Source organism: Entelurus aequoreus, linkage group LG12 (assembly GCF_033978785.1).
Source record: "Entelurus aequoreus isolate RoL-2023_Sb linkage group LG12, RoL_Eaeq_v1.1, whole genome shotgun sequence".
NCBI lineage: Eukaryota > Metazoa > Chordata > Actinopteri > Syngnathiformes > Syngnathidae > Entelurus > Entelurus aequoreus.
The window spans coordinates 69,024,589-69,037,589 of record NC_084742.1 but is presented as its reverse complement, the minus strand read 5'-3'; the positions used below and the strand labels follow the sequence as shown (position 1 = coordinate 69,037,589).

Below are 13,001 nucleotides of genomic sequence, written 5' to 3'. Positions count from 1 at the left end.
CATACCATTGGCCAATAGGAATTTTGGGACGAGGTCCACATTCCAGTCCCGACTTCTTCCCATGGACTCGGGAGGTTTGCCAGGAAGGTTAAAGCGTTTGAAGAGCTACGGGGAGAAGGAACATCTATTATTTGTACTGCTCTCCTGATATTCTAATTCAATGCAAGCAACTTACATCTTCCAAAGGTGTGATGGAGGCGCTCTCACCGCCGTAGTAGGAGTTGCGGTCCATGTGTAGAACCTTTTTGCCCTTCACAGACATGATTCCACATAAGATACATTCCTGTTGAAGAAGAGCACAGCACGTTATGATTAAAGTACACATTAGTACTATAAAAACACATGTGAGGTTATCCAGGGCAGTAATTTAGCACATTTACCACCGACTTTTTTGGACAGCTTAACCTAACATGAATACATTTTTTGGAGCAGCTCAACAAATATGGAACTGCTAACAATCAGGGGTGCTCAAAAAAAATTAATGAACATCCACATTGCGATTTTTATTTATTGCGATCCTAAATCAATTAAAATTATTCATGAATCGATTTGAAATTATAAAAAAAAAGGTCTATTTTTTAGCACGTTTAATTTGTTTCAAAACAATTTTGGATTAAAAAGAAACAACTATGATTACTGTTATTATTGCTACTGTTGGTGTGTGCAAGGTTGAAAGAAGATGGGTGTGTCAATAGGAAGAGGAAATAATGCTGTGCTTACACCACATTATCCCTAATGCCCTATTAGATAGAAAGGAGTGTTTAAAAAATAGTCTGGATCTCAGCATCCCTGTACAACAAGAGCGTTTTAGAAAATCCAAGAATTCATTTCCACCTCTCAGGTTTGTCGCAACACTATTTCTTTCACTTTTTTTAAGTATTGTATTTTTATGTTTTCCCAATCAATTTTGATCCTAAATATTGGTAGAGCTGGGATTGGGTAGAAGTTGCGCTATTTTTTTTACTAGATTAACAGTTTTTGGAAATCAAATTAAAAAAACACTTTTTTTTTTAGTCTAACACTGCGCTTTTAAGGGGTACACCAGCAGTAACCTGTTTTGAAAAGGTTTTATTACAATTGATATACCAAATAATATATTGCAAGAATCGTGGACGTGTTGAATGGATTCTGAACAAAGTAATGAAGCCATCACAACTTTTGTGGGCACATATTTTCCCCCGCACTCGCCGGCTGGAAGCCAACTACACCTGGGTATGATTATGATACTATTTTGATTGACCCTAATTATCATTGAGTCTTGTAATATACGTGCTGCAAGCTCATTAGGACGAGAAGTTACATCTTCATCTCCCTACACTGTCATCAAGTGCGCTAGAAAAACCAAAGGATCACTTTTGGCCTTCACAATAAGATCCCTTGTGCAAGACATCCTGTCAGACTGTACTAACAAAATAGGAATGCCAGAAGAATAGCTTACACATTTACGGTTGTTATTTTTGCACTTGAAAAAACAATACCTTATTACAATTTGCAGCGATGGAATGTTGCAATACAATTGCACTTTCACTTGCAATGCCTTTAAAACCTTGGACTCCTGAGGATGTTTAAAATGTCAAAAGTTCTTGCGATGGTGAAGAGAAAAAACCTCAACTGAAACCAGCTGTCTCTCGGCTTTTTGTAATGCTATTAAGTTGCGAGCATACCGTACATTTGAGTTACCAGCCTGTTGAAGTTACTACTTCATTATTTACGGTCCACAGCCGGAGATCGACACAATCCTGCCCTCCATCCAGCGGAACTCAAAAAGTTAGTGTTAAGAAGAAGAATCAGACAACACCTAGCGAATTAGAGAAACATAGCAGGGTTTCCCCTACATGTAATTGACTGTGGTGGCCCGCCATGGCAAAATAAAAGCCGCCACACCTTAAAAATTTGTTATTTTTAAACGTAAAAAACATTAAAGTAATATAATGTATGAATGGATATATATCGTGTAATACATTTGGGGGGTTCTTATCTGGTTATGGCTGTTAAAGTAGAAGAGACACGTACATCAGCGTGGATTTATGTTAGCTTTATTTTTCACCTTGCATACGTAAACAACTTACACAATGTACGTAACATGTACGCAACAACTGTTCCCTTAGCATTCAAAACAGCAGTTACTTATCATAACCTCCATTCTGACTTTCTGCTAAATACAGACCTGTCGTTTATCCTAGAAATCCTTATTGCGCAACAACTAAATGAACACTTAGCGTTTAACAATATTTGTGAACCCTTGCAGTTGGGGTTCAAGGCAATTTACTCTAATTAGATAGCCCTCGCAAAAGTGAGGAATGATTTGTAGCTAACTATGGATTGTGATGTGTCAACCCTGTTGCTGCTATTTGATTTCAGTGATGTTTTCCATACCGTCGATCATAACATTCTATTATAACGTATCAAAGCACGTATTGGTATGTCAGACTAAGCCTTGTCTTGGTTTAACTCCTATCTTACTGACAGGATGCAGTGCATATTCCATAACAGTGTGACCTCAGAGTATGTTAAGGTAACGTGCGGGCTTGGCTTCTTGGCCCAACTGTTCAGCATCTACAGGTGACATCATACGTGTTAGTTATGCTGGTGACACCCAACTCTACATGCCCCTGAAGATGACCAACACACCATATTATAGTCCTCATGAGGCGTGTCTAAATTAAATTAAACAATGGATGTCCAGCAACTTCATGCATGGAAAGGCTAAGAAAAGGGAAATGTTGAATATCAGCCCTGCAAGACTCAGACACTTGTTTAAGGATAGCACTTTGAAATTCAATAATAAAACAATTGTACAAACCGACTCGGTGAAAAATCTCAGCATTATTTTCGACTCAACTCTCTTGTTTGAGCAGCACATTACGTATGTTACTAATACAGCCTTCTTTCATCTCCGTAATATTGTCAAAATCTGTCTCGTCTCAATTACTGTAACGTATTATTTTGGGGTCTCTCTATGTCTAGCATTAAAAGATTACAGTTGGTACAAAATGCGGCTGCTAGACTTTTGACAAGAACAAGACAGTTTGATCATATTACGCCTATACTGGGATTGTGTGGAGCATGTCTGCGTTTTGGACATACTTTATTATATCCCAGATGTAACAGTGGACGGCCACCTACAATATGTGCAAATATTTAGAGGACTGAGGTGCTTGTTGAGGAGAAAAAGGCAAAGCAAGCTCTTGCTGTACATCGCAGACATGAAGCGACTCAAGTAAAGTCTCTAAACACCAGTACAATAACACTTGAAAAAGATTTTAGATTTGTTACTAGTCCTTTTTGATAAAGAAAACGTCACTAAAAGGATTGGAGAAGTCTCTAGAAACTTGTAAAATTCTCAACAAAGTACACTGTACATTAGGCAGCAACAGTTGGAAAACAGATCAAAAATAAGTAAGAAAAAGTTTGTTAATAGTAATTAACATGTATACATTGTTTTGCCTTTTTAAAGAAAATACAGTATATGCATCATAGAATTATGCAAATGATATGATTATGTCCTGTTGACCACGCCCCACCGCCACAGGTATGTTGGCAATCTGGGGAACACCATGCAAGACGAAGGTTAAAAACATGTCCTACTGGTTAGCCGACCCAGCGCGTCAGTGCGCATCACTTTGATTGATTGATTGATTGATTGAGACTTTTATTAGTAGGTTGCACAGTGAAGTACATATTCCGTACAATTGACCACTAAATGGTAACACCCGAATAAGTTTTTCAACTTGTTTAAGTCGGGGTCCACTTAAATTGATTCATGATACAGATATATACTATCATATATACTATCATCATAATACAGTCATCACACAAGATAATCACATTGAATTATTTACATTATTTACAATCAGGAGTGTGGAGGGGGGGTGGGGTGGGGGGCAATATTGATACTAGGGATGATAGTCGAAACCGGTTTTCCCGGTTGTTCGATAAGAAAAGAACCGAGTTCTCGGACTCGAATCCCTTTTTGAGAACCGGTACCCGTTATCGAGACCACTATAGTAAAGAAAAAGAGTTGGTTCTTTATTCGAATCCCTCGGAACGAATCCCGTCCCGACCAGAAATGCTCCGTGTGACATCACAAGAAATGACGTCATGTAGCTCAGTCATTAGGCGCAGATAGCGAAAGCAGGAAAAAAATGGACGGGAAAAAGCGCTCCAAAGTGTAATAAAGTTCAAAACAAAAGGTATAATCCAATGAATAACTTTACTGAGAGATTTGAGCAGACTACAAACACATGACCAACACTTTTACGACCAACCGGAAACATAGCAACCAGGCGAGCAAAGCACCTCCTTAAAGCAACCGCAGCACATACATATATATACAACACATCTCCCTTTTTGAACTTTTGTTTTTCTTTCCTTGTAAACAAAACAAAATCACACTGTATATGTGTTGTCTGTCTAATTATAAATAATGCAGACGAGGCGTGTTGGCTTAGTTCTTGACGTTTACTTTCACAGCGTGCTCATAACCTCATTCTTACATGACGACATGCAACAACACTTTTCGGGGCTACCGCGAATGCTCGTCACTCCCGTTGCATGCTGGGTAGTGTAGTTGTTATATTCCCTAGCTCATAACATCTTTCCCCCTATAAAGAAATAATGTTAACTCAATAAAGTGTATTTCTTTTTTTAGCTTTAACTTTTCATTTTTTAGCATTGTAACCACATTTGCAAACAACTTTTCTCTTCATAGAAGTTTCTTTCAATAAAGAAATAAAGTGCAAAAATGTCAAAGCATCATAACAAACAGTTATGTCAAATAGCAGCAGAAGTGCACTTTTTGGAGAGCTGTATTATTTTCAGTTTTGTGCCCAAGGGACTGATTTTATTTAACACTATATTATTATTTATACACCTATAGTGATCACAGAGACAGGTTGTTTCTGTGTTACTGTATATATTTGTTTTTCTGAAAAATCCCACTTAATATACTAATAACAACAGTCAATATTTATTTATTTTATTTTATTTTTTTAGGGGGGGTAACAGTCAATATTTATTTATGTATTAGATTCAATTGTTTTCTTATATAATAAAAGTGAGCTTTTGTTAAACCAATTATTGTGTGTTTTTTTCCATATACAACAACCTATCTGGACCCGATAAGAGAATCGATAAGGAATCGGTTCGATAAGAGGATTCGATAATAGGCTCGAACTCGATAATTTCTTATCAAACATCATCCCTAATTGATACTGCCGTATCTTTATTTTGAATGCCGGCATCTGATATATATTGGAATATTAAAAACAATGTTCAAAGTTCCTCAGGGCTTTATGACTAGATAACCAGTGTTGAGAGCACCCACATTATTTGTGTTGTGTATTCTTTAACAAGTCTACTCTTCAGTCACTACACTACAGTCCACAGGTGTGTTGTGTATTCTTTAACAAGTCTACTCTTCAGTCACTACACTACAGTCCACAGGTGTAGTGTGTATTCTTTAACAAGTCTACTCTTCAGTCACTACACTACAGTCCACAGGTGTAGTGTGTATTCTTTAACAAGTCTACTCTTCAGTCACTACACTACAGTCCACAGGTGTGTTGTGTATTCTTTAACAAGTCTACTCTTCAGTCACTACACTACAGTCCACAGGTGTAGTTCAATATTTGACAAGCTATCATAACTTCTTGCTAACAGGTGCCATTAGTGCAGTCGCTGTAACGTAGTGTCATTAAAAAGCTCCCAAAATATACCTGTATTAACTATAAAACCGGTATGTCGCCCAGCCATACTTAAAGCCACAGCTTCAACATCATAGGTCAGGGTGACAAGCAGTTATTCTACCATTTCTTTTTATTTGACAACAAATGTTTGGAATATATGTTAATGTTGTTGTGCATGATCAGATAACATTTCAGTTGAAAAGACATGCAACTGTATGCAGTCCTAAGTAGGAAAGATGAAGTACATTATTTCCAGGCTGTGGCAGGCCAGATCTGACACCCGGGCCTTGAGTTTGACACCTGTGTACTAGTAGCTAGCCTATCCTGTGCCAATGGATCAAATGCTACAATAGCTAAACTAGATGATTGGGGTATGTAACCAGCAGCTAATGTCTTATTCCTATATGTAGTCCAGTTGAACAAAACAGTAGAAAGTCCACATTTTACAGCAGTGGGAAAAGAGGACACGTGTTTTTGTTCAAACTAGGCAAGACTGTTCTACTTTCTGAAACATGGAGATTCCCTCCCTAAGGCCATGTTAACAGGAAGCACAGAAAGTCCAGAGTCACTTTTCAATTAGTAACACGTTAGGCCAATAAAGACATGTGAAATCACATGACACCACATATACCTTTGCTCAATGACCACAAATGCTCATTCCACTTATGCATTAAGGTAGTTTTGTCACAGCTCCTTAACCTGAGTTGATCACATGGAAAATGTGATGAGCCCATTTTAAAATGCTCATAAATCATGGTTGGTAACTTATTTATGTTGCTCCCTTCTCGGCTAATTAAAAAAGGTACAATACCACCATTGGAAAACAACAGTAAGTTTGACTGCGTGGGTATTCCGGCTTTCTCCCACCTCCAAAGACATGCACTTGGGGATAGCCCACCACCAAACACATGCACCTGGGGATAGCCCACCACCACCTAACACATGCACCTGGGGATAGGCCCCCCCATCAAAAACCTGCACCTGAGGATAGGCCTCCCCCCCACCTCCAAAGACATGCACCTGGGGATACAAGTACAGTGTTTTATCTACAATAATGTTTCTTCTTCAAACGGAAATCATTGTGAATGTGTTTTGTTTTTTTGCAATAAAACTTGGTTCAAACTGACATAAACATTTAAGATACAGTATTCACATTAAAGATAAAGGCTGTGCTGTTTTTGCAAAGTGATGGATATAAAGTCCACAGTGTCAAGTTGAAACCGTCTTAAACAGGAAGTGAACTTGCATGATGTCACATAAACCGGAAGTTAAAGAAATGATCAACTAATGTTGTACTGGAAGACATTTAAAAATGAAAATGGAAGAAGATAAACATATTCAAACTCACAAATAAATGGCTGTTATGAAGACAGAACAATATTTAATGTTTCCTCTGCCAAGAAAGTATATTGTGTGTCTATTTTGGTTATTTAAAAAAGAAAATACAACTCTGTTCAAATATACATGTGTGTACATTTTGAATAATAAAGGGATGATGATGATAACCGTGATACATTTAGTCACAGTAACTTTATTTAGACATATTATTTATTGTTTTGGTTGTGTATATTTGAAGGTGTGTCCCCCTTAACAGAAGCAAAACCTATTTTATTGATTTTAGTTGTGATTTTTAATCAAGTGCTAAAGTTTGCTAACATAGTATTTTATTTGTATTAATTGTCAATTGTATTTAACTTTGTATTCAAAAGATTACATTTCAATTACAATGTTAAAATATAGAAGAAATACAAGTTTATGGTATTTAAAGAGTATACTTGCATTATTATTATGTATTAATATTTCATCAGTGTTCATTTGGTCTCAAAATAATATTAACAATAATATAGTTTATCTGCAATAATAACATAGTTTATCTGCAATAATAATATAGTTTATCGGCAATAATTTGTAGGTCAACATATATCGTCAAGCAACATTTGTTGAGGCCTACTTGAAGCCTTTAAAGGTCATTTTAGTGTTGGGGTGTGTGAATACTCATGTTCTAAACAGTGTGTTGGGGTGTGTGAATACTCATGTTCTAAACAGTGTGTTGGGGTGTGTGAATACTCATGTTCTAAACAGTGTGTTGGGGTGTGTGAACACTCATGTTCTAAACAGTGTGTTGGGGTGTGTGAATACTCATGTTCTAAACAGTGTGTTGGGGTGTGTGAATACTCATGTTCTAAACAGTGTGTTGGGGTGTGTGAATACTCATGTTCTAAACAGTGTGTTGGGGTGTGTGAATACTCATGTTCTAAACAGTGTGTTGGGGTGTGTGAATACTCATGTTCTAAACAGTGTGTTGTGGTGTGTGAATACTCATGTTCTAAACAGTGTGTTGGGGTGTGTGAATACTCATGTTCTAAACAGTGTGTTGGGGTGTGTGAATACTCATGTTCTAAACAGTGTGGTGGGATGTGTGAATACTCATGTTCTAAACAGTGTGTTGTGGTGTGTGAATACTCATGTTTTCAACAGTGTGTTGTGGTGTGTGAATACTCATGTTCTAAACAGTGTGTTGTGGTGTGTGAACACTCATGTTCTAAACAGTGTGTTGTGGTGTGTGAACACTTATATTCTAAACAGTGTGTTGGGGTGTGTGAATACTCATGTTCTAAACAGTGTTTGGGGTGTGTGAATACTCATGTTCTAAACAGTGTGTTGGGGTGTGTGAATACTCATGTTCTAAACAGTGTGTTGGGGTGTGTGAATACTCATGTTCTAAACAGTGTGTTGGGGTGTGTGAATACTCATGTTCTAAACAGTGGGTTGGGGTGTGTGAACACTCATGTTCTAAACAGTGTGTTGTGGTGTGTGAATACTCATGTTCTAAACAGTGTATTGGGGTGTGTGAATACTCATGTTTTCAACAGTGTGTTGTGGTGTGTGAATACTCATGTTCTAAACAGTGTGTTGTGGTGTGTGAATACTCATGTTCTAAACAGTGTGTTGTGGTGTGTGAATACTCATGTTCTAAACAGTGTGTTGGGGTGTGTGAATACTCATGTTCTAAACAGCCTTCCAACAGTGTGCAGTGTGAGAGGAAATGAGGCATGCAGTCACTTCCTGTCAGACTCACAATACATAAGTATTTTCACTTTCAATTTGTTTTTTCTGTGAGCAGTTCAAAATCATCTTGACATGTTTATAGATGCTATCTCCTGGGATCTTCCAATATGTTGCAATAAGGTCTTTTGATTGTCAGACAAATTGTCAATAAAGAGTATTTGTCAAACTAAATATATTTTCCTGTGTGAGCTTACTTTGTTCCTAAAATTGAACACGTGTTCACAAACCATTTCCTGTATGCGGGTCAAGAGAATCTTAACACCATTTCCTGGTAGGATAAAATACTAATGTCAGCAGCCTCCTAAATATGGTCAATTCAAGCAAATGTTGAGGAAATGAACATCCAGTGGCTGCAAACATGGTGTGCTCCTGCCCCACAGGCATCACGGGATTAGTTGTGTCATGCCTCAGCTATTACCAGTAAATCATGCTACTTTATGTTGAAACTTTGAAATAATCATTGTCTACACTTAACTGTATTATTCAAACCAAACCATCCCCATTTAAGTCATTTCAGACCTACTGTACCTAACTGTAAAGTAGCTATGTGTGTAAACTCAAACAAAAAACTAATCATTGTATCAGACAGTTCTGGTTTAGACGATTCCAGTGACATAAGCATCATTTTCTGTGATAACTATTAAAGTTGTACATTTTTAAACTGTTTTTGTTAAATCCAACTTTCAAAGTGTCAGAACTCTGTCAATATTCAGCCCTTTTTTTAAAAGGTTGGTGCCTGCTAATTAAAGAAGCTGCAAAAAGGTTTTATAAATAATTTGAATAAATTAATTCATGAAATTAGCGTAGAAAGTTAATTAAGAAGTGAGTAAATATGACAACACACAACAGTGTGCAAATCTATCCATTTAAGTGAAGTGAATTGTATTTATATAGCGCTTTTCTCAAGTGACTCAAAGCACTTTACGTTGTGAAACCCAATATCTAAGTTACATTTTTAAACCAGTGTGGGTGGCACTGGGAGCAGGTGGGTAAAGTATCTTGCCCAAGGACACAGCGGCAGTGACTAGGATGGCAGAAGCGGGGATCGAACCTGGAACCCTCAAGTTGCTGGCACGGCCACTCTACCAACCGAGCTATACCGCCCCGAATATATTTAAAACATATTTTTTAGATAAATGTATAACTTATATTTTATTCCTATCAACTTTTTATAGCTGTAGATTTTTTTGCAGGGGGCCTTTTTTCAAGTGCAAACTTGGCAAATTTTGACGTAGCTTTGTGGGTGAGGTACTTGTCCAGCCTGAAAATGTCAATATTGTGGATAGAGGAGGATATGTGTTGTATGTCATGAGTCATCGTCATAGTGGTGACAAAAACAACACAAACCAACTCGGTAAATACTTTTATTCTAGCAAACCCTTTTAGAGGGAAACATATTGTGACAGCAAGAGACTTTGATATTTTGAATGTCATGTACAGAATAGCTGCGACTTGTAATGAATGAAAATTGTTTTTGGAATCAACTGTAACAACCTTTTGTCTGCAAATCAATTCCTTTATGTTAGAATGTCAATTTAGTTTTTTTTTTTTTTTAAATGAAGCAATAGCGTGTTGATATTAGTACAATCATGTTTGAAAAGCACTTCTTGAAGTCAGGAGGTTCAAACTCTTTGCAACACATAACAGCATTGGAATATGTTCAAATATGTCAACTGTGATGTGGTGGTGACTTGTCCAGGGTGTACCCCGCCTTCCGCCCCAATGCAGCGGAAATAGGCTCTAGCACCCCTGCAACCCCAATAGGGACAAGCGGTAGAAAATGGATGGATGGATGGATGGCAACACATCTTTGAAGAATAAAAACATTTCACTGTGTTCCCAAAACTATTTACATGTATTTGTCTTTATAATGTACTTCAATAATTAACCATCTATTCACACCACAATGTGTGTTATTCAACAATTATTGTTTTACTAAAGCCTGGATTTAGTTACAATTGGTACATTATAGGGTTTATTTTGTAAAAAAGCTTCATAGAAATATCCCAGTTAATTTTTTTTTTAACGACAAAGCAATATTGCAACTGTTCTTTGTGTTGAAGCTTGTTGCACTTTTTATTTACAATTTTGCAGGGTTTTTTTTGTTTAATTTGTATTTCTACGATGTCAATAAAAAAAGGAGCCATGGTTGGCATTTTGGAGACGGCTAGTTTAGGCTTGATTTGGGCCAGTCGAGCTTTCATCGTGTGTTCATCTGTGACATTATTGCTACTGTAGCTTCAACTTGACCTTATTCTCAAACAATACAACTGAGCGCCTGTGTCAGTTTAAAAGGTGTCATTGTTTTACATGTTACAGCAGTTTTGGGGAAAATGACATTTGGATTGTTTTAGGGACTATTGAAGACTTCTAAAGTCACTCATCTTCACAATTAAGAGCAGTCCCCGGTTACATTAGATTCTATTCTATAGAGAAAGCAAATGAATACCATTTACCAGATTGAACATTCCAAGAAGAAGCAAATGACACAAGAATGACGTCATTGTTAGTCTTTATTTTCATGATGATTAATCTACGATTAGGATTTAATCTTGGATTAATCTTCTCCTAAAAAAGCTGCCAGTTCGCGCTCAACTCCCGCCTAGCCTAAGATTTAAGTAGCCCGAATGAGTTGAAACGAATAAGTAAATAGCTGCTTTGAAGGAGAATGTAGAAGAAATAATAGTTATAATAGATGCTAGTTATGTGCTAATGCTAACTAGGCCGCAAGCGGTAGCATAAGGAGCTAACCGCGCGGGTAACAGCCTGTAAAACACTTCCACGAAGCGGAGCAGACACAATTGAGAAGGTTCTGACCGTGAGTCCGGTGCCCAGGACGATAACGTCGTATTCGTCATTCATTGTGACTCCTATCGACTCTCTCGTCGACTCTCTGCTCCCTGACAGCGAAAGAAGAAAATGGAGATCCGCCGAGGCTGAAGTGACAAAGGGGCGGGGCTCAGAATGGTCAGGTGACTCCGGGGGCGTGGCTTGACAACCGTCAATCACTCCGAAACAGCGCTCGTACAGTGGATATTATTGTCTTTATTTAGTTTGGTCTTTTAATTAATCACACTATTTTTACTTCAACCCTTTTTGTCCTTTCAGTACATTTTGTTGTATTAAACCAGGGGTGTCAAACGTAAGGCCCGTGGGCCGGATCAGGCCCGTGAACAGGTTTTATCCGGCCCGCGGGATGAGTTTGCTAAGTATAAAAATTTGCTGAAATTTTTGAATGAAAGAAACTGCTGTTTTAAATGTGTCCACTAGATGTCACAATAGCAATTCTTTGTATCTTTCTAGATTATGCTACATATGTAAAAATATAAAATAAACCACACGATGTAAGCAAACTACATAAATAACATCCTGTAATTTGATGTTTATATTATTTTTTTAATACTAATAATAGATTTTATATGTAAAAAGCACTTTACATTGAGTAAACAACCTCAAAGTGCTACAGTGTATTAAAAAAAGAATATATAAAATAAATAAATAAATTAGAAAAAATAAAAAGATAATAAAAAATAAATAAAAACTAGAACAGCCAAATAGCTAAAACTAGTATGCATATATCTAAAAAAAAAAAAAAAGGCTTTTTTAAAAAGAAGGGTTTTTAAGCCTTTTTTAAAAGCATCCACAGTCTGTGGTGCCCTCAGGTGGTCAGGGAGAGCGTTCCACAGACTGGGAGCAGCGGAGCAGAAAGCCCGGTCTCCCATTGTTCACTGAAGTTGTCTTTATTTTTAAGTTATCGTGCTGTGATTTTACCGGTCCGGCCCACTTAGGAGTAGATTTTTCTCCATGTGGCCCCCCATTTAAAATGAGTTTGACACCCCTGTATTAAACCATGTTACTCAATTTACATGTTTTATTTTTTTGCTGTATTAAACCATGTTACTCAATATACATGTTTTATTTGTTTGCTGTATTAAACAATGTTACTCAATATACATGTTTTATTTTTTGCTGTATTAAACCATGTTACTCAATATACATGTTTTATTTTTTTGCTGTATTAAACCATGTTACTCAATAGACATGTTTTATTTTTTTGCTGTATTAAACCATGTTAGTCAATATACATGTTTTATTTGTTTGCTGTTAAACCATGTTACTCAATATACATGTTTTATTTTTTTGCTGTATTAAACCATGTTACTCAATATACATGTTTTATTTTTTTGCTGTCTTAAACCATGTTACTCAATATATATGTTTTATTTTTTTGCTGTATTAAACCAT

At 36.9% G+C, this 13,001-nt stretch overlaps 1 protein-coding gene across 1 annotated transcript in view; it reads right to left on the bottom strand.

Annotated features, from left to right (window-relative positions):
• The window catches only part of LOC133662492 (rab GDP dissociation inhibitor beta-like), a 32,581-nt gene extending 20,849 nt beyond the window's left edge, over window positions 1-11,732 (bottom strand). Inside the window, exons 1-3 of the mRNA XM_062066538.1 lie at window positions 11,574-11,732; window positions 176-283; window positions 6-105 (exon numbers count right to left, since the gene is read on the bottom strand). Coding sequence (XP_061922522.1) covers window positions 6-105; window positions 176-283; window positions 11,574-11,618 — 253 coding nt within the window. The 5' untranslated portion in view covers window positions 11,619-11,732. The remainder of the gene's footprint in view (window positions 1-5; window positions 106-175; window positions 284-11,573) is intronic.
• Between the last annotated feature and the right edge of the window lie 1,269 nt (window positions 11,733-13,001).